At 39.1% G+C, this 22,840-nt stretch overlaps 1 protein-coding gene across 1 annotated transcript in view; it reads left to right on the forward strand.

Annotated features, from left to right (window-relative positions):
* The window catches only part of swap70b (switching B cell complex subunit SWAP70b), a 36,655-nt gene extending 27,740 nt beyond the window's left edge, over positions 1-8,915 (forward strand). The window contains exons 10-12 of the mRNA XM_086299496.1: positions 1,889-2,087; positions 2,735-2,831; positions 4,463-8,915. Of these exons, the coding sequence (XP_086155622.1) occupies positions 1,889-2,087; positions 2,735-2,831; positions 4,463-4,572 (406 nt within the window). The 3' untranslated portion in view covers positions 4,573-8,915. The remainder of the gene's footprint in view (positions 1-1,888; positions 2,088-2,734; positions 2,832-4,462) is intronic.
* The last annotated feature ends 13,925 nt before the right edge of the window (positions 8,916-22,840 follow it).

Genomic DNA, 22,840 nt, shown 5'->3' on the forward strand with positions numbered 1-22,840 from the left:
TGTCAATCAGTTCTTTAGAAGAGGACAATTTTCAGTGGCTGTTTTTTCTCTACAACCACAGTTAAATGAGTAAAACATGCCTGAGACCTAAATGGCAGTGTTTTATAATGAAACGTATAGGTGCTTAATGAGATACAAGAAATATTAAAGACTTGCCACTGAAATTTTGAGAGAGGAGATTTGCCAGGGGCACAGTTGTGCAGCACTATATACATATGAACAGTCTCAGTGTCAAAAAATATCAACTATACAAATCATGACATCACAAACTCAGATCACCTTTATGGAAAATATATTTCATAAAAAATTTTGAACTAAATTATGTTTGTATATATTTATGTTTATTATATTTACTTGTCTAACTACACTATTGCACCACCTGCTGACACATCCGTTTACAACTGATTTATACATTAGCTTCTTTATTATTCTTTTTTTTCTTTTTAAAACAATTCTACTTTTACAGCCTGGAAATATATTTCTCTTTTATTTGTGAAAAGGTGTTTGCCTCCTGCCTGATTTTCTCTTTTTTGTGTGTTTTTGTCACACTTAAATATTTCAGATAATCCAAACAAATTTAAATGTTAGACAAACATAATGCAAGTAAATACAAAATTAAGTTTCTAAATGAAGGTGAGCTGATTGCCCCCTAAACCGAATAACTGGTTGGAGCACCCTTAAAACTGCAACCAAGCTATAAGTGGTAATGAGTCTTTTACAGCATTGTGGAGAATTTTGGTCCACTCATCTTTGCAGAATTGTTGTAATTCGGTCACACTGGAGGGTTTTCGAGCATGAACTGCCTTTTTAAGGTCATGCCATAGCATCTCAATCGGATTTAAGTCAGGACAAGGCAACTCAAAAGTCTGCATTTTGTTTTTCTTAAGACATTCAGAGGTGGACTTGCTAATGTGTTTTGGATCATTGTCCTGCTGCCAAATCTAAGTTTGCTTCAGCTTGAGGTCACAAACAGACGGCCGGACGTTCTCTTTCAGGGCGTTTTGGTAGACAGCAGGATTCATGGTTCATTTACCACAGCAAGTCTTCCAGGTCCTAAGGCAGCAAACAGACCCAGACCATCACACTACAGTGTTCTACTGTTGGCGTGATGATCCTTTTCTGAAATGACACACACCTTTTTGTCTCGTCAGTCCACAGAGTATTTTCCCAAAAGTCTTGGGGATGATTAAGATGTTTTCGGGCAAAACGAGACGAGCCTTTATGTTCGTTTTGCTCAGCAGTGGTTTTTTGTCTTGAAACTCCCATGCAGGCCACTTTTGCCCAGTCTTTTAAGGTGGAGTCATGAACACTGACCTTAACTGAGGCAAGTGAGGCCTGCAGTTCTTTGGATGTTGTTTTGGGGTTGTTTGTGACCTCTTGGATGAGTCGTCGCTGTGCTCTTGAGGTAATTTTAGTCAGCTGGGCACTCCTGGGAAGGTTCACCACTGTTCCATGTTTTCACCATTTGTGGATAATGGAATCACTTTTTCCACACAGGGCCATGTAGGTTTGGATTCTTTTTCCTCTTAAGAGTAAGCACCTTCATTTAGAAACTGCCTTTTGTGTTTACTTGTGTTATTCTTTGACATATATTTACATTTTTTGATGATCTGAAACATTAATGTCTGACAAACATACAAAAACTAGAAACTTAGGAAGGGGGCAAACACTTTTTGTGTGTGTGTGTGTGTGTGTATACAGTATACAGTGCACACACTGTTGATAATAGTAACTACACAGGGTCTAATATTTTTCTCAAGAAGTGTCAAATCTGTGGAAAACGCATGTACGGTCCACATGCTTTGTTTATGCAGTGATCTGACCCTCCTGGGGGTAGGGCCCATGCTGAAGCCTGCCTGTAGTAAATGATATATGTACTGTGGACCAGATTACTGGAGGAGGAGGCCAAGAAGAGAGCAGAGTTGGAGCAGATCCATTTGCAGCAGAAGCAGGCCATCTCCGTCACGGTGGCTGAGAAAGAGGAACTGGAGAAGGAGCGTCTGGCCAAGGAGAGCGCCCTGCAAGCTGCAATGAAGCAGCTGGAGCAGCTGGAGCTGGAGAGGCAGGGGGCGCTGGAGCAGTATGAGGTCAGTGATGGGGGGTATAAATATGGATGCAATAGGACTAGTGTGAAAACTCCTCTGTGGAATGGAGCCGTTACCCACAAATAAATCATTAAAACAATAAAAAGGGAAAAACTCAACTTATCATCATTTCTATGAATGTTGACATTTTATGACTAAATTGTGCCTCTTGCTGTAGTTCAAAGCAGTTACTGAGCAGTCTTTGAGGTTTGCACCTAACATATGTCCTCAAAGCTGCTTTCAGTTGTCCTTCCTCATATGTAGCACACAGCAGGAGACGGTCTGCTCCACTCAAACTACAGAAGCTGCTACATGTGGTTTAGAGGTGGGGGCCACCTGCATGCAGGAGGCAGAACATGCAGCATCCACCTTGCTAGCAGTGACTGGACTATTTGCACAGCAGCTTTCCATGCAAATATGCAGACTCATCATGTGATTAGTCTGTCATTCCCAAAAGAATTCACTTTTAATCAAATACTTTGTGGAAGCCTCAGGGACACCTGTTCAGGCTTAGCCATTTAGACAAGATTTCTTTAGACAAGAGATTTAATACTAACCACTTGTGAATCAGTATGCTGATAGGTGCCATGTTTACATCTATTAAACCTCACACATGTGTTGCGTTTTCTGTTTCTCCATGTGTGAGCCAGACGGTAAAGAAGAAGCTGGAAACTGCGACCAACAACACCAAGACCTGGAAGCACAAAGTGGCTGAACATGAGGGCTTGTTACGGCTCATTCAACCAGGTAAACAGAAACCCAATGAGCATCCGCCTGCACCATGTGGTGCTTTTCTTAAGAGCTGTTTGACAGTTAAAATTCAAGTTTAAGGTTAGGGTTGGGATTATTTTTAGGTGATAGTGATATATTCAGAATATCATACATCTGTTTATTCATATAGAAAATATAAAATGAGTTGTTTTTTTTCACTATAACATAAATTCAGATTTAAAAAAAAAAGAAGTAAAAACACGTTAAAAACCTAATCACAATGATAGTTAGGATTTTTAAAAATGTTGTATTATAATAAATGCCATTCTATTTCATGTAAAAACTGACCTATGATATGTTATAAACTGTGCAGTCAATTGCAGCTGGTTATAATCAGGGGTGCACATAAGTGGTCCGCAGGTGCGCATTCGCTGTCAAAATAAAAGACGTGCACCAGATAAGAAGTTGCAACGTGCGTTTGCGTACATAAGATTTTCTGGAGGAGGACAGACATTTGTTTAGAACTCTTAAAGATGTCGAAGAAGCTCCTTTAAGCAATTACTGTGATGTTCCTCCACCTCCAAAGAAAGATCAGAAGGAGTCCGAACCGCAAAAGAAGCGCGTATTCTCGGAAAGTGGTTGCAGGAGGTGAGCTGGCTTCAAACAAATGATGAACGCACAGAGATGTGGTGTGGAATGTGCTGTGAAAATCCCACTCTAGCGGACAAAAACAGTGCTTTTTATATGGACGCAAACGCGCGTCGCAACTTCTTATCTGGTGCGCGTCTTTTAATTTGACAGCGAATGCGCACCTGCGGACCATTTATGTGCACCCCTGGTTATAATCATAGAAGTTGTCAGTACACTCTCGGTGTCTCTCTCCGTGTCTGCACCATTGCAGACGCTGAGACAACGGGACGCACAGCAGTCCTGTCATTAGTCAAGACTGAGATAAACGGTACCTGGAACCATGCATGTGGTTTGGTTGTTGCAATAGTTGGCAGCACAGCTGGTCGTAGTTGTGTGTGTCGAGTAATGGTTTTGCGCGCTGATTTACAGCAATGACTCCAGTGAGCGTGATGTTGTACAGCGCCACCTCCTCGAAGGGCATTAAATCACATGCCAGTAGAGGAAGGCATGAAAGTAGAAGGCTACACTCTGCAGGGACAGAGTGTAGATAAGAGAGAAAGGGAGAACTCTGTGGGTTTGGTAAACATTTCCTCTGTGGTCTACTCTGTAGCTGCTAATCAGACAGAGGCTATCATCTAGAGTCCTGCAACTTTTTTGCAATGCTAGCTTAATTTGAAGAAAAATGGCAGTTACACATACAATAAATCCTCAGATTTTTAGCTGAGGATCAGCTGTTGTGGTCTCTTTTTTTAAGACTTTTTTTGGGGGGGGGGGGGGTCAAACCTAAGATGTTTATTAGATGGCCTCAAAAATTTACTCCAGAATACTTTGGTGCACAGAGGAGACTCAGTGACTGCATGGAGCCTGGGTCCTGTGGGTGCAAATTAAGCTCAAATCATCACTGCTCCATTGCTGCGCTTTACTGTTGGCGAATTTGTGATGATATGCTGTGTGGTTTACGCTATAAACAGTTTTGCTGTGTGTGTGTGTGTATTTGCCATGCAACAATGTTTTTTCTGTTTCTGTTTCTTGCTCAGGTGCCAAGGGGCAGCAGAATATCACAAACTGGGGCCCTGCAGCCTTTTCTGAAGCAGAGCTCAGTCTGAGGGAGAAACAATGGCAGGAGACGAAGAACCAGGCAACTTAAGCTCAGTAAAGCTGTTGTAAACCATTATCATAACCTTAAACATGTTTAACTAACAAGGGAAAGATGAGACAGGCCTGCTGGGATGTACTGGAACGTCTCTGATGAAGCGTATCTTTGCCGGGATGAAAAGGCATTTTATAATAAGGTGGCATTAACTAATCAATAAATCTCACGTTACCCTGTAGGAAGCACAGTTAGAACTGATAAACTTGGCTCTATGTTAGTGTTGGCCACCATTGATTATCTCTAAAACCACCAACAAGAAAAAGTCACCTCATAATTTAGGGAACGGGATTTAAAATGATAATTATTGCAAAATAACTTTTCCTCAGTAGAAATATGAGAGATAATCAGCACAAAATCAATAGAAGGCATTCGGTTTATATTTTTACACACAGCGTGACAGTGACAATGGGAGTAGTGCCAAACCGAACCAGTGACTATGACAACAAACGCGGACCACGGCTCAAAAGACGAAGACGTTGTTGAACAGAGGGATCCAAAGAATTCGGTATTGTGGAGATTTGTAGCTGTCCAACATAGGAGTGGAATATCATACACTGCACATACGTGCCTTTATGTGAAAGCATGTTTCAACAAAGCCACGTAACACCACAAAATTGTTTTTGCCGTCCTTGCAAAGTGCAAAACTGACAGTTTCTCTGCAAGATTTTACAGTGTACATTTTATTGTAAAAGAAATGATGGCAGTAAGGACAGTGGCTGATTAAAGTAACTGACCCTCCTTAGCAACTCCCTCGCCGGAAGCGTTTCTCTCAGATAAGTGCAGGCACGTGTCGGATATGCGATCCACACGAGTGCAGTTTTACCAAAATGTCAGCAAAACCCACATCAAACCACAGACATCCACAGATTATGTGTAATGGTGAGAAATGTCACAGGGAAAAAGTATTGAACACATGAAGAAAGCGAGGCGCAAAAAGGAATGGAAAGTCATGACACCAGCTGAAATCTATCAGTAATTAGAAAATAATCCTGGCGCTTAGTGCAAATTAATGTCAGCTGGTTCAGTCCAAACCAGCAGCTTATAAAAAGGTGACTCATTACCAATGTGTCACAGAAGAGACTTCTCATGATGGGTAAGACTAATGAGCTCTCTCAAGACCTTCACAACCTTATTGTTGGAAAGCATGCTGATGGCACCAGTTACAGAATTTCTAAAATACTGAAGATTCCATTGAGCACTGTTGGGGCCATAATCCAGAGGTGAAAAGAACATTTTTCACCATAAGCCGACCACAACCAGGTCCTCCCCGCAAGATTTCAGACAGAGGAGTGGAAAGAATTGTCAGAGTTGTCCCAGAGCCAAGGAGCACTTGTGGAGAGCTACAGAAAGACCTGGAATCAGCAGAAGGCACTGCACATCACCCCCAAAACACCATACCAACAGTGAAGGTTGGAGGTGGGATCATCATGTGTGGGGCTGTTTTTCAGCATACAACACCGGCACACTTCATATTATTGAAAGAAGGATGAATTGAAAAATGTACTGAGACATTCCTGATATAAATTAGCTGCCATCTACCAGGATGATGACGATGAAACGCTTCAGCAAGATGATGTTCCCAAACACGCAGCCAAGGAAACTCTCGATTGGTTTCAGCGAAAGAAAATACAGCTGTAAGAATGGCTCAGCCAATCATCTGACCTGAATCCAACTGGAAATGTATGGAAAGAACCAAATTTCAGAGTTTATAGAAGAGAGGTGTGGAATCAGGATTTGATGTTTGTGTGGAAGACTGGGCCAAAATCACACATGAGCAATTTTGAAGCTGTTGTCACCAACACAGGCTTTTGTACCAAGTATTAAACGACTCAATATCAAATGTATAAATTATTAAATTATATAAATTAATTATTAATTATATAAATTAATTTAAAAAAATTGTTCAATACTTTTCCACTGTGTCATTTGGCTTGGATGGGTTGTTACAGGCATCTGGAGATTTCATGTCAATGGGACCTTTAGAGATAATTGGTGATGTGTTCAATACTTTACCTGCTGTATACAGAATGTTTGTTGGGTTTTTGCCTATAAATCTTTCTTGCAGTTATTTGCAAACCATTTAAAACTGTAAGAATCGGCAGGATCCTTGTGATTTCATTTTTTATCAATATCTACATTATTGTTTCTCGAACTGACCATAACCATAACTTAGTTTTCCATTTTGTGTTCATGTGTAACACATCCGGCATCTGTACGATGATTGTGGAAGGTGACTTTGAGCTGTAGGACCAATGGGAACCTTACTAGTTACCTTTATACAAAGTTAATAAAGAGTGGAGTACTTAGAAGTTAACAGTGGTCAGTGCCTGCTGTCTGTAAAGGCAGACCATAGTCAAAATAGACCTGAGCCAACAATATACATGATTTGAAATTGGTTTTAAGACATTCAGCTTTATTAAAAACACAAAAAAGAAAACTGTTCTGTTTTAACAGGTTTCATGGATGGAGAACTGTAAAGTAATATGGCCATTTCAGGCAGCTAATCTGTGTTTTTGGTTTGACTCTAGGAAGAACAAACTATTCATGTAAAACTTGTTTTTGGTCAAATATGGTCCCCCGGTATAATTATTATTTTTTTTTCTTTCCTGAATCTCTGCAATGGAGGTGGAGAGTATAAATTTAGCATGACCCACAAAAACACAATAACCTCAGTGACAGGAAATACACAAGGATGAAACACAATGAAACTAGCCTTTAAGCCACGAGTATAAACAATGTGCACACCAGTGCTTTGCACTGTTTTTCTTCTTCCAGTTTGTCTCGACTGTGTCCATGATATGCACTACTTTTGATCAGAGTCTGACCCGTCTAACAAGAATTAGCCAAAGTGTATTTTAGGTTCTTTGTTTTAATCCTTTTAAAGAAGCAGAAACTACTAAAACTGCTAAAAACTACTCTACAAACTAGCCTCCTTAAGATCATTTTTACATTGAAATGTAAGTGTTTGTACATATTTAGTCGACTTTATGTTTTAACAATGTTACCTTCAAAAGAATGTAAACTATCATGTACAATTCACTAAATGTTTTATTGTCAAAGAGCTGTTTTCAATACTTTGTTTCATCAAGATTTCTAAGTGACTCTGGAACATTTCTTGTTCTGTCTTGTCCTGAATATTGTTAGCAGGATTATTTTACTGAAGTCTAACTCCCAGCACAGATGCTAACGGCAGAAAGTTTGTTACTTTAGAACAACCAGTGACTTTGATACTGTAAAAATTCAAAATTGTGATTTTTTTTTTTTTTTTTTTTTTTTAATATATATATGTAAAAAGCTCGAAACTGAACCATATAATAAATCACATCTTGAATAACTGACTTTTTTTTTCTAACACCGTAGAAGAGTTACAACGATCCATTTAACAAGCTTCTTCCACTTATCGAATTCGGGGATGGGGCTCTTGCTCTCAGCAAGGCAGACGAGGTGTATCTGCTAATCTACAGGTAACATTAGACGGACAGATATTTGACCTAAAGGCATTTAAATAAGGTAATGTGCTATTTATCCTAAGGTGAGAAGTGGGAGCATCTAAACATGAAAGACTATAACAAAATGACTTAAACAGGTAAAATAAATAAATATATAGCTCAATTTAAAAAAAAAAAAAAAAAAAAAGTCTCAATCCTCCTACTCTTACTTTTATCTCTCAAACTCCAGATTCACATTTTTTCCATGAAACTTTGGTTTACTTTGACACATCTCTCTCTGGCCAGTCAGAAAGGAATCTGTGTATGAAAGAGGTCAGCTGACTTCCAGTTTGTTTGTGCATTAAGAAATGTTGTGGGAAAAAAGACATTTGAGCGATTCAAATTAAATATTAAAACAAATTCAAATATGAAATATCCAAATTCAGGTTATATTTGCACATATTTCCTCAGCCTGTACATACTTATAGAATATTCATAACATACTTCATACCGTGTACATTATAACATACCATAATAGACCCATTTCTGTAACATACTTGCATATCTATATTGTTGCTAATATATATTGTAATATATCTATATCACTAAAGCACTTCTGGATGGATGCAAACTGCATTTCGTTGCCCTGTACCTGTGCATGTGCAATGACAATAAAGTTTAATTCTATTCTATTCTACCCTATTAGCCAGTTTATAAAGTAATAACTGTTTTAACCTTGAGTGATCACTAGAGGGCGCTACAGTGTCATAAAATGTGTGCTGTGAGTTTATAAAGCAGCAAAACGGTAAAATGTTAACTGGAGCTCATCTGGGGACAGGATAGTGACAAATGTTGACTTCATTTCTGTGACTTCACTGTCTAAACCTTTAGTTTTATAAAAAAAATAAAGCTCATCACTGTCTCATGTCTCCTGTCTGGTTGTTATAATACAGACAAGATCAGAGATACTGCATTTTTCTACAGTTATGTAACAGAAATGACATTAATTAAATTGCCATCCTCGCATTGTATTATTGAGTAATGAGCAACTTACTTAATATGAGGTCCAGCGCATACAGGGAGATAACATTAGTCAAATATGAGCCAAATATAAAGACGATGATAATATTTGGAAAAACCAGATGCAAGACAAGAACAGCAAGAATTATGGAAATTTATTTGTATTATTTTAAATGTATCTTTTCGGATTAATCGTTTCAGTGTACCAGAAAGGAATCTGAAAGTACATCTGACATTCTTCGAGTTTCTCTGGGTTTGTTCCAGGAAGTTTAAAAAAACCAAACAAAAAGCAAAACTTTCAAATGTTCCAGTTCCAAAACAACTGATTAGAGTTGATTTAATCCCAGATTTGTTCAGAGTTAAACGAATGCTTTGTGAATGGAAAATAAGGCATCATTATTTAAGACTCTGACACAACGATTCAACATAGCAGTGGGTAAATAAAGAACATCTTAGTCCAGCGGAAGCAGAATGTGACCGTGCACATTTATCTTCATCTCACGCAGCAACGGGAGCAATGAATGGCTTGAAATGGAGCACGGGAAAGAGTCAATAAACAAGCATCGCACAGTGTTTATGCGGCAGTTCACTCATTCACAGCGGCACAGGTAAAGCTGAGTTCAAATTTCGGCCGTCTGCCCTATTTAAACGTTTTCTTCAAGATCGCTGAAATTTTAAAGCAGCAAAGTTAAACCACCATGAATTATGGTCTGTTAAGAATACACGCAGCCTATATTTAAAAGCTTACTTTAAATCTTTAAAGCTGCACTACAAACATCCTCAATCAGAATTACACATAATTCCATGTATGCTGTATTATGCTGTGCTGAAGTTAAATTTTGAATATCTTGAAATTACAGATTTATTTAAACCAAACATGACAGAACAGATTAGACCGACATGGTAATTGTATCATATAATAATGGATAGGATTTATATAGCGCTTTTCAAGGCACCCAAAGCGCTTAACAATACCACTATTCATTCACTCTCGCATTCACACACTAGTGGAGGCAAGCTACGGTTGTAGCCACAGCTGCCCTGGGGCAGACTGACAGAAGCGAGGCTGCCATATCGCGCCATTGGCCCCTCTGGCCAACACCAGTAGGCGGTAGGGTAAAGTGTCTTGCCCAAGGACACAACGACCAGGACAGAGAGCCCAGGGATCAAACCGGCAACCTTCCGGTTACAGATACGCTTCCCAACCCCCTGAGCCACGGTTGCCCCGCATATAAATAAGGTAGACATGAATGCATAATGACTGTTGGCCAATTAAAAGTATGACATTGTATTTTTTTGATGACACAGTATTGACATAATGGCTAATTAAAAAATGAATGGTTAGTAAAACTAATGATAAACTTTACCCAAGCAACATTGGTGCATGCTCAACCATCCAGGTAAGGAAATCCCAAAAAGTTAACTCTGTTCATCAGGACGTAGCATAAAATATGGAAATCCCGATGAAAGCAATGACTTCATTATCAAGACTGAAGCTCTCCTCACCTTAATGTCCAACTCGTATTTGTTTAATTCAGTTAAATTGTATTTATATAGAGCCAAATTACCACAGTGGTTGCATCAAGGCGCTTTATATTGTGAGGTAAAGACCCTACAATAATACAAAGAAGACCCCAGGAGTCACCGGACCCACTGTGTGCAAGGACTTGGCGACAGTGGGGAGGAAAAACTCCCTTTTAAAAGGAGAAACCAGGCTCAGGGAGGAGCAGCTGCCATTACTGGTTGGGGGGTGAAGGGAAAAGAATTCACTTCTGTCTGTCACAATATTTAATTAATCCTAAAACGTCTCAAATGAGGACATAACCAATGGAAACTACGACTTTAAACTGTAATCTTCCCTTTATTTTGATCAGTTTAATATATAAACAGCCATCTTTCTGTACAGTGTTTTTATAAGCTTACATTACAAAGTGTTTTAGTCAGGGTGGCAGCTTTATAATGGGAAACTTTTTGCTACCTTAACATAATTTTCATTATTTCCAAAAAATAGAATATTTTTCATGATGATCTGCATCACTTTGCAGCACCATTTTCAACCTTTCCTTTATTAAAGGATGGTCCAGTGTATCCTGTTTTAAAGGAAGTATTGGAGGACACTCTGAAGTATCTTTCCTTAGTATTACTGTGCTTTCTAGGTTACTAACTGAGTGACGTGACCTGGAAATGTCTGCTTGCTGGCAATAATAAGCAAAATTTTCTACTTGACCGCAACCTTGATCTGTAGTTAGTCTGCAGCTCACTAATTTTTTCCTCTGTTGCAATCAACCTAGAGTGTCTAATATGATTCAGAGGAATGTGACTGTTCAAAACAGACTAGATTGTAAAGTCTCCACTTTTAGATCACCCCCGCCCCCACACACTCCCCCAGCTTCTCCCCGTATGATCCCCTGCTAAGTTAATTCGCTCCATCCTCTCTCCGTATCGTGCAATAGTCGTTAATTTGAGTGAGACGGGGCAGACCAAACAAACACACACAAAATGCGTTCCCAAATCTGTGGTCCAGATGTGCTCGGCACGTACCACAGCTGCACTAACATTGCTTTTCTGCAACAACATGGCCTGTCAATAACGTCAAATACTGCACCGGATGCACCCCCACCCCCAGAAACGTCTGTATCCCATCATCATCCTTTCCTTTTAAACATCCTCACATTCATCAGCTTGGGGTTATGAGGCTTGTGGCACGTGTGCCGCATTCCTGGGAGGTGATGCGAAACAGAAATGCATTAAATTCCAGATCTGGAATCCATCGCAGGGGGTGTACATGAGCGTGTGTGTGTGTGTAAATATGTCTGTGTATGAAGGGGTGTAGGGTAAAGTGGTTAACAGGTCTCATTGCCCTCTTGAGTATGAGAACATCCGAGTGTCTGAAATGTCTGAGGAATTCAAAATATACAGCATTTGAAGGTTTTAGGAATTCTGGGCATTTACAGCAAATGGGGCTCTCGCAAACCCCCTGGAGCCTGCGGAGGTTTGCGGAGCAGAAGCGTGCTGTTGGGACTGTAAAATAAAATGTCTGCAGAACATTCACTTTCTATCACAGTATCGCATGTGACTTTTCATGGACCCCAGGGGTGTGATGTGAGAGTATTAAGAGTTCAGGAAAGCATCTGGTGAGAGAGTAGACAAAAATAGCATATCGCAGCATCTTCACATTGTAGATCTCGAACGGATGATTAAAAGGTCCCCAGAGAATTCCTGTAAGGGTTGACTATGCAAGCAGATGTCTTCCCCTGCCTCATAAAAATGAAAAACACCAAAAGTGGGTCCAGAAGAGTGAGGAATTAACAGCAGCATTCCACTTCACAACAACTACAATAACTATTACTATTAAAAGGCTGTCTTTGCCTCCCTTTGAGACTTCACCTTCGACCTCATTTCACCTGCATGTCAACTTTCTTTTCCAACAGCGTGTTTTTTATCCCGCCGCATCGCCCTCCTGATATTTCACAATAGATTTCAGTTGGATTTGTGTAATGTGGGACTTTTAGGTTTCGTGAGGTTCAAGGATGCGAGGATTCGGAATCTGGGACAAAGGATCTGGCTCCAATCAGAGCATCAGACTGAGGTTGACTCTGCACCCACAGGAAGGCCAAACCCGAGGCCGCAGAGGACAACTCAAACCCATCTTTCTCAATTGTTCATACTAGATAAAAATATCTCCTGGCAATGCAAAGAGCCAAGCTAAAGGTGAGCCTTGTGCCACTCTGACCTTAAATTTGTGTTTTTACCAACATAGGTCAAAAGTTACTCGTAATACATGCAAGAGTTCATGAACCAGTCATCTTGCCTCCTGTAAATATTATGCAAATGGACATACAGATGAATGCAGGTGTTTAAGCTGCACACCTGACACGAATACCAGCACTCAAATGCATGTACTTCCTGCCTGCAAACACGGAGGACACAAATGCAGCAAGCATGCAATTGTACCTAAATGTGCTACAGATAAGAAGAAGAAAAAACACCAATGCACGCACGCACAGGCAAAGTTTTAATTCAACTCAGTCAGAGGAAAACTATAACAGGGAAGCAGTGAGAAGTGACTGCTCGGCTGAGTGGTCCAACTCCATCGATGAGGAATGCTTTACGTGACAAGACCGCAAGACTTCAAAAGTCAGCATGAACACAAAAGAATGTGTGGCAAGGCGCAAATATAAAACACAAGTGTTCCTGTTAAGAAAAAACCTACAACCCCCCATGGACTGCACTGCACTCGTTCCAGCACATGAAGTTATTTCTTTTTTCCGTTGAAACCGTCTGACTTTTTATGACTAAGCCAAGTTTGGAGTTGGCCTCCAACCAAAGCATTGTTTACCAGCATCCGACTTAATTACAGCTTTATGAAATCGTGCTAAAAATATCCAAGAGCAGCAGGCTCGAAGAAAAGAAGTCAACGAGTCAGCAGAGCTCTCCTTTACCAGGTGAAAGTCGTGCATGTGTGCGCGTCGGGGGTGGGGTTACCTGCACAGTACTGTCAGCATTTCTTTATTGATGACACACCCTTCCTCCAGGGTCATGAAGGTAAACATAGGGCTGCTATTTCAGACTGGAGAGGAACAGAAGCTGCTTTGTCCTCACACCCAAAAAGAAAAAAAGAAACCACAACAGGAGAGCATGGCACTTAATCTTAACTTCTCAGGCTTTGAATGTGGAGCTCTGCCTCCAGCATCCTCACTGGCAGTTTATGTTGAACAAACGTTTGAGTAAATGTGACCTCCTCTCAAAAAAGATGCCATGTTTGTGTACATTTTTAATGAGCAATGATGAGGAAGCTGCTTTGAATGTGTAACAGTTACTTGACATTGAATGCTGTTCAACTACATCGAAGCTAGTTGAGGAAAAAGTAGGTTTTACATTTTTGAAATTGACAGTGTACGGTGATGTGAAGGTACAAAATCTTAACATACAAACGTTTTTTTTAAAAGCCACTGAGTTGTGTTTATTTCAACGATGGCTCATTTATTCAGAGGTCATCCAGAAAAATATAATGAACTACTTTGTTCTGGATAAAATGTAGAAAAGTCAGCTCAGCTACTGAATATAATGGCCACCAGTTTCAGCTTGCATAGCTCACAGGTAAAAGCTCGAGTCATGCAGAACAAGTCAGTGTTGTGTATTTGCATAAGGCTGTGGCGATGCTCATCCACGATGACAATGCTGCTGATTGAGCACCACCCTGCACTACACAAGGGTCCAGTGTGTTGCTTGTGCTGGCCTGATGAGTGCTTTGCCCAGTCGTTCACAGCCACCAGGATGAAAGAATAAAGAGAAGAAGGGTTCAGCTTAGAAGGAGAAGGGTACTTTTTGGGTTCAGGTATAATCCAAAAATAATTTAATTTAGTGTGCAGATAGTTAACTACATAGAAAAGGATTAAACTTATGTAAGCAAAATGTATGAATATTATTACCTCCACCGAGGAGGTTGTGTTTTTTGTAGTATTTGCATGAATGTGTGTCACTTTGTCAATCTGTAAACACCATAGCTCAAAAGGTTTTGAATGAATTTTAAAAAAACGTTGTAGGGGTGTAGAGTGGGGTCATGTTAACAGTCCATTATAATTTGCTTTACATCCACCAAGGTCTTTAAAGTCAACCGAATCATTTATTGGCTGAAAAATGACAAACAGCCTTTTAACTATGATTCTTACAACTGTGGTTTGTATAGTCGACATATATAAAGTACTGCATAAAGATTTAAAACATCAAATATGGGTATAAAATATCAAATTTCACATTTGACCTCTGACCTCTCCTTCAAAGTCTTTTTTTAAGGTACTTTTTGAGTATAGTTGATGAATTTGATTATAGCTTTGTTATGCACATTGCAATAACAGGTTATAACCTTCTAAGATTTTCAGTACATGCACTATGTTCCCGAATAAGTTCTTTTTTGGGAAGAAAATAAAAATGTGTCATATTATTATTAATTATCAGAAACTATGCGTTAAAAAAACACCTACTCACAATCGTTCCTCCACTAAATATCCTATGTTATATAAATATCCTATTTATGTTGTAACCTGTGAGAAATTAGCAATCAAAAGACAGTTTTATGTGATTCTGTGCAAAAATACAATCACATTATTATAATTAGGAATAATTCAAATAAAAGGTAAATGAACAGCATTTTCTCATCCTTCCAAAGTGCTTACCACTGCAAGCCACTTTCAGCCACTTACACTTTTCATCTAGTCACAGCCTTTCTTCACCTCACACACACTCACGCTGATGATACACTGGGGGTGTTTAAGGGGTTCAGTTTCTTGCCCAGATGCCAAAATATTTTATAGTTTTTACAGTGAAAAGCACAAACATTCCACAAACTCATGAATTTCACATCATAACGTTATAAATTATGGACAGAACTTCCTGGTTGTGCGCCTGGCATTTAATGAACATAAGAATGATCTGGCCATGCCTGAATGAACCCATTAGGAACATTTATGTAACTGATAATAAAGCCTGAATGACAAAAAGAGAAATGAAGCCATAAATGTTATGTATTCCATGCGTGTAACAACCGTCACAGGCAATGAAACAACAGAGGTGAGGTAGTGCTCGAAAGAACACGTCTAGAAAAAATAAAAGTCCAAATGAAATCCACACGTTACACAATCCTTCTCTCCACTTCATTTGAAAGTCATGAAACATGTCTTAAACTATAAAGTTGTAATGAGGACAATATGACAGTAATCCTTTGGTTCCAAAACTACAGATTAACTCCCCAGTTCTAATGAGGTGTTATACAATCGCTTAGCTCGCTGGAGTGCCAGGTTCACATTTCAAATAGGCTGCATCACCCAGCGTGAGTGATGGTCAGCGATGCTGGCAAGATTTGCTGTTTTGATCCCTTATGGATTCAGCGTCGGGTGATGCTCGCTTCCTGCATGCAACGCTGGCGTGACAGCGATGACTCACGATGGCAGAATGCGATGAAGCAGGAAAGATCATTTCCAATTACACGATTAGCTTCGGAAGAATTACTATAGTAAACATGCTATTTTCAGAACACATTTTTGGGCCACTTGTGGGATCTCTCAGAATTGGAGAAGACAATCTACATTTTCTCCACTTGTTGCCTTAGTGCAAAAATAAACAGGATAAACAAGGCAGCAAGGAGTACACACCAGTGAACCACAGCAGCATGACCACTCACAGATGCACGGATGTTCTGAGTAACTGATGATCTTATGATGACAGAACATGTGAAGTTAATCTGGACCCAATATTTAGTGTGTTGGATATGAGAGGAATGGGCTCGCCTGAGAGTCAAGCTGTTAAGGCCAGGTGACTGGGTTTGAGCCAGTGCAGGGAAGCAAGACCATAAATCAGTATCACAGAATATTTTAAGATTCTGGCAGGATACCCCTGTGTTATTTATATTACTATTATTTTGGTATAAGTGGCCCTGTACGGAAGAATAGGTCATTCTTCTGTCAGGCCAATGTGGAAAATAAAACATGTTGTATCATAATAAAAAAAAAAAGAAATTAAACATAAACCAAACCAATAAATATCATCCTCTTAAGCTTGTTCACAAAGGTTAAATACAGGATGTGTGATATAGTGTTTGGTTATGGGTGGTTACTGGGTTATTTTTTTGGTGCTACCAGTTAGAGCAGAGATCTGAAGCTTTAACAATGTGGACATACCCTTTCACAAACTGAAGGCACAAATTCATTTGTCCTCAGGAGAAACAGCTGTGATTAGGTTTGCCTCACCTGTTTTCCTGTCACTGTTTGCGGAAATGAAGCAAAACAAGTCCAATACATTTTTATAAGTGAAATTGCAAACAGCAGACATGACTCTTTAGATAAATCTGTGGTCTCTTTTCTTCATTTCTATTCTGTTGTTAAGATATGTGAAACACTGATTTCATTTATGAAATAATAACCAGCACACTGGTACATGTGGTATACTCAGTGTTAGTTTGAGTATTTCTGAAATGGTAAAGCTTGTGAGGTAGTCCTGGTTTTGACCAGCAGTACTTAACAGTGGATGGGACACACACACACACACACACACACACACACACACACACACACACACACACACACACACACACACACACACACACACACTCTAAGGAAAAGTTGGTTAAGGAGTTGAAACATGTTCAAGGAATTCTAACTCAAGACTGACACAACTTAAAATTACAGTTGCTAAAATCTCACCACTAGATGTCAGTAAGTTGCAGATGCAGTCAACTGAATTTTGTTTTCTTAACCCTCCCATGTCAAGTACATAGCTACGGTGGACGCTGCAGGACTAACAACTCTATAAAACTTTGTGAAAGAATTCGGATTAAGTGTATGAGTCATGATGACTGATGATGTTAGACTGAGGTGAGCCACAGACAAAAAAATTCAGTTAGATGGAACTGGGATGTCCATCAATTTGTTGGAAAACACAATTACAAAATTCGTTTTTTTCTGTTCAATAAGCCCCAAAATGACTGACTGTACCTTTAAAGGCACAGCTTATGCTGCGGTGACACCTTCAACTCTGCTGTGTCTACTCAGAGTTAAACTGTGTCTGAGTGAAAATATATCTGAGTTTAATAACAACAGACAGGAAATGTTCAAGGTAAAAGAACTTTTCTCTTTTTTTTTTTTAACCTAGCAGGGATGAGGGGACGCCTATTGTTGAACAAAACAAGCGTCTCTGGCATTAAACTGAGACGTTTACAGAAAAACAGGACAAGTTCATGAATATTGTTTGAGTTCATAAAGCTGAAAGTAGCAGTAGCAAAAGAAAGAAAGAAAAAGAAACAATAACAATATGGCTCCACAATAGACTCCACCAGTGCACATGTTAGCAAAGCTGGTAAATAAACAACAACCCCCACCCACCCCCTTTAAATATTGCCAGAAATGTTTTTTTCTTTTCTTTTACCAAGAATGGCCTTAATACTCTGTCCTAGAAATATAGCTATGTTAAAAAAAAAAAGCTGCAAATTTCACAACATTATTCAAGGAGGGAAGAAAAGCAGCTGAGAGTTGGAAAGGTTCAGTCTTCAAATCTTCACAAGAAAACAGCACCTGCAGAGTCAGAGACGATATTAAAACGCTCAAATGTTGCTCGGTGGTGGTTGTTTTGATACCGCGTGTGTCAGGCAACTAACAGGTGTGAATCTGTGAAATATTTTATCTGAATATTTGATCATAATTTGGTTCGTTAATGCCAGCTTGTTACAAAAGCATGCATGTCAGAGGTTGTTAGCACGAGCAACAGCTGTTTTGAAATCAAGCAGAAGCACGACGCCCGCGCTGACAACACAATGTTGTGTGAGATTTCTATAAATGTTTACAAGACTAAGAAGTAAGATATTTATTGGCCAATGGTGCAAATGTAAAATTTATCTGCGCGGTTGACAGCGTTGTTAATAAATATCAGTCAAGACTCTGCCAGCTGCTGAAGTTTCTGGCTCTCAAAGCCCACTTTCCATCCTACATCCCACCCATTGGAATTTTAGGAGTCTCCAAATGGATCCCTGACGAGGGAAAAAAGCTAATTTAGGTGTAGGGTGTTGTGGGATACATCTAAATACAACTAAATGACCACTGATGCAGGAGGTAAAATGAGCGACCCGTAAACACGATCGCTCAAGCTTTAAATTTTGTAGCGGTGTATGTTGATTCGTGTTAACATTGGAATAAAATTTAGCTTAGATCCACCAAGGTCTTCAAGACACAAAACCTTATAACTTAGAAACTACGATTCTTACTTCTTACATGCGGTGTGCATTATCAACAGAAAGTCCCATTTAAAGGTTTAAAATGTCACACGTGACCTCTGACCTCTCCTTTACTGTCAGTAGATTGATCGGGGATAATAATGCTACACAGAACTATTTAAAATGATGTTTCTTCCTGTCATTGTTTGTATTGAGAGCGTGTAGGCATATGGGAAATAATATTTGGGGATCCTAAACATCATGTCATGTTGGACTGCTGACCTCTTCTTCAAGGTAAAACCTTCAACTTTTAAAATGTGTTTTATCTGTAAAAGTATGCTTACATTTTGCTGCTTTTCTGCTTTTGTTTTTATTTGCAACATTTAGGAAATGAAATCTAACATGATGAAAATGGATTAAACTGGTGACTCCATCAAATGGACCAATCTGTATGCAAGAAGGCTGTGTCGGGGAAAAAGGAATATAAACCAGAATTTTCTTTTATTTTTCTGAATTAAAGCAAAAAGTCTAGATTGTGAGTTTAATGTGATCCCTGTTTCCTTTTGGTGTAACTGAGTTTGACATCAAGCAACATGCTGAACAAAAGTTCCCAATCTGGAATGAATATTATGTAACATTTAAATGACCAGCTGTTTTATTTGGTACGTCATACTGGGAATGAGTTCTTTGGCCTTCAGAACCTGACTTCATTTTTTAACCATCCTAACAGATTTTGCTCCACATTCAGAATCAGAATCAGAATCAGAAAGGGTTTTTTTTTTTTTTTTGCCAAATGTTGAGCAGGTTTACAACATTAGGAAATTGCTGCAGTACTTAGTGCAAAACATACTGTAAGACAACACTTAAATAAACATAAAAATAAGTGCTAAGCAGATAGATAAATACATGAATTTCCTGTAAAAGGTGCTCTGTTGGATTGAGATCTGGTAACTGTGGAGGCCATTTGAGTGCAGTGAACTCATTGTCATGTTTAAGAAACCAGTTTGTGATGATTTGATCTTTGTGACATGGTCCATTATCCTGCTGGAAGCACGCTGTCATAAAGATGAACACAGTCAGTACAAATACTCAATAAGCTGTGGTATTTAAATGGTGCTCAGTTGGTGCCCAAAGTGTGTCAATACAATATATCCCACACCACCAGGCAGGATGGATTCATGCATTCAAGTTGTTTATGTCATAGCATGACTCTGCCATCTCAATGTTGCAGCAGAAACTGAAACATATCCAACCAGCCATTGTTGTTCCAAATATTTGTTGTCCAATTTCATTGTGTTTGTGTGAAAGATGGCCTCAGTTTCCTGTTCTTAGCTGAAAGGGTTGGTCTTCTGCTGCTGTAGCCCATCGTCTAATTTAAGAGAAGAGGTGCTCTTCTTGTCACAGGCTGGGTCTCCGACCCAGCACTTTGAGTTTTCTTTGTATTGTTCTTATTTTTTGAGATGTTGTTAGTTTTGTGTTATTTCCTATTTGCCTTTAGTTTAGGCAGTTATTGTTCCTGGGTTTTCTGTTTGAGTTCTTGCATTATTCATCACGTATTTGGTATGTTAAGTTTGTATTGTCATGTCTAGTTTTAGTATTTCCTGTTTTATTCTGACAGTGTCATGTGTTCTTTGGTCATTGTATTTAGTTTCACTCCTCCTGGTCCTGTCATTAGATTCATGTCAGTCAGCTGTTTCCTCATGTGTCTCCACTTCCCCTGATCACCTCATGTGTGTATTTAAGCCTTCTGTTTTCTGCATGTCATGGTCGGGTCGTCTGTTTATCTTACCAGAGTCACAGTCACAGCCTGTTTTTCCACCATAGTCATAGTTACAGTCTTTGTCATAGTATGTCATAGTCTTTGTTTCTTAGTGGGTTTTTTTGTCAGTTTGCTTTAGGTTCCTGGTTTTAGCCCTGCAATCATCCAAATAAAGGATCGCTTTCTGTTTAAACTTACAACTCCTCGTCTTCATCTGCCTTTGGGTCCTGTTTCCATTCACATCGGCGCACCCCGCCGTAACACTTCTGCATATTTTGTTTGTAATGATTGATTGTTTGGGTTAATTTCACCCGGTCGTGGCCCTCTGAACACTCTCATCTCATCTCTGGCATCATATTTTCTCTTCTTCCAGGCCGTTTTCTATAAACCTTATAGATGCTTATGTGGGGAAAATCCCAGTAGATTCAGTAACACTCAGACCAACCCGTCACTTTAGGAGCGACCTAAATCAATACTCATGTTAACTAAAAGTTGAACAGGGATACATAACAAAGTGCCAGGTGAGGTGATTTGAAATGAACCAAGCTACATTATCCATTAATGTAGCTTGGTTTTTTTTTCTTGCTTTATTGGCTAGGCAGACAAAAAACTGGAAAAATAAGTCATTAAATGCTACTGAAAAAACAAAACAAAAAATGAAATGGAAGATATGGATTTGTGGACAGGTGTGTTTTAGACACATAACAAGTTGAAAGTATCTATAACTGATTGATTGATTGTAATCTGTGTAATCTGTGTGTCTGTTTTCCAAACAGAAAAAACCCTCATATAATAACTTTCTGTTTGTTGGAAAGGAACAAGAAGGAATGTAAGGGCCCCACATTTAGGAAAGCACAATTCCAGGAAGAAGGCTATTGCATACCAGAGCAAATAAAGAGTTAATAAAATTCCTACAGTGCCTGCCCTTTTATCTCAGTAGTAATAAAAAAAGAGTGAAACAAGTAACTATGAATAGACCATGAATATCACATAATGGATGTCTGCCAAAAGTGAGCTCACACTGTGTTCTACTGACCCTTGGCTGTGGAAGTATATCAGATTCACCCGTCTCCAAACCAAACACTACACTGTCTTTGAACTTGTCAAAATGTATTAATGAACAACAACAACAACAACAAACTGATTTGGATTAGTACACTTTGTTTTGGAAATTCTGCAGCAGGAAATGCGCCAACAGCTTGCAAAGCAAATAAAGTACAACTAATTTAAGAACGGGAAGGGATCACGTTGAAACAGATCACTGACTCATCTTTTGGCCCATGAAAGCTGCAGTGGCGTTGCCATGACACCACAGTGTACATGTATTCTTGGCATCTAAACTCCGATAGACCACAAAGCTGACACCTGACAGCGGTACTAAGCTTCTAAAAAGTTACATCAGCTGCTTGCAGGTCAATACATGTTGAAGGCAAGATATTATGAACAAACTGGGAAGAACTTTTAATCTACTACTACTAATACAGTTCATCAAAAGACGCAGAGAAAATAGAAAATGTCTTCACTGCTTTTAAAAGAAGCTTGTTTGTCATAGTTTATTAAACAGAGTCACTGTTGAATATTTGTTTAGTACTGTGCTATAGCTTTTAGTAGGGTAGTATTGCAGTATTATATTATACTAGGGAATTTAGAAATTATATCTCCTAAATTTCTCTATAAAAAGGTACTTTTGGAATTACCCAATGCAAATTTCAACTAAATAAAATTCACCACTAAAGGGCAGCGTTTCACCAAAAACATATATTATAAACTGCTGTGGGAAAAATTTAAACGCAGCATTTATTTTGAGATCCGGTGCAAACTGTTTGGTAGATAGCTATGAAGCACAAACTGTCTACTCCAGTGGAAAGCTCCCCTGACACTTTCATTTTTAGAATTGTACCTTTTTTTTTTGTAAATCCCCAAAAGTTGATTCTGGACGAGGCATTTTCAGTGGAAGAAATGTTTTGTCACTCATCCAACTGACTTCTTCAGTCTCCACTAAGTCACTTGGATGAGCGACGAAACGTTTCTCCCACTGAAAACGTTACATCCAGAAGAACAAAATCAACTTTGGCCCCACAGGAGTTAGTGTAAGAGCTGGAGTTGGAATAACATTCTCTTACCATTATTTGCTGTCCCATTTATTAGAACATCTGTCCTTCCACACTAATGTCAGTTTATTTGTAAAATCCTCACATACTGTATATGGGTTTTAAAAATAAGTAGAAAAGAAAAATAAGATACTGTACGCCTACCCTAGATATAATAATCTTAGGCTTGATCTTTACATGTTGTATTTAGAAACAAGAAAACTTCTACACCCATTGCTCTTAACCCGCCACAGCAAGTTTCAGG

The sequence above is a fragment of the Aulonocara sp. 'chitande type north' Nkhata Bay genome, linkage group LG7 (assembly GCF_057382095.1).
Source record: "Aulonocara sp. 'chitande type north' Nkhata Bay isolate Kocher_YH1m ecotype deep benthic linkage group LG7, A_spYH_male_GT1.1, whole genome shotgun sequence".
Taxonomy (NCBI): Eukaryota; Metazoa; Chordata; class Actinopteri; order Cichliformes; family Cichlidae; genus Aulonocara; species Aulonocara sp. 'chitande type north' Nkhata Bay.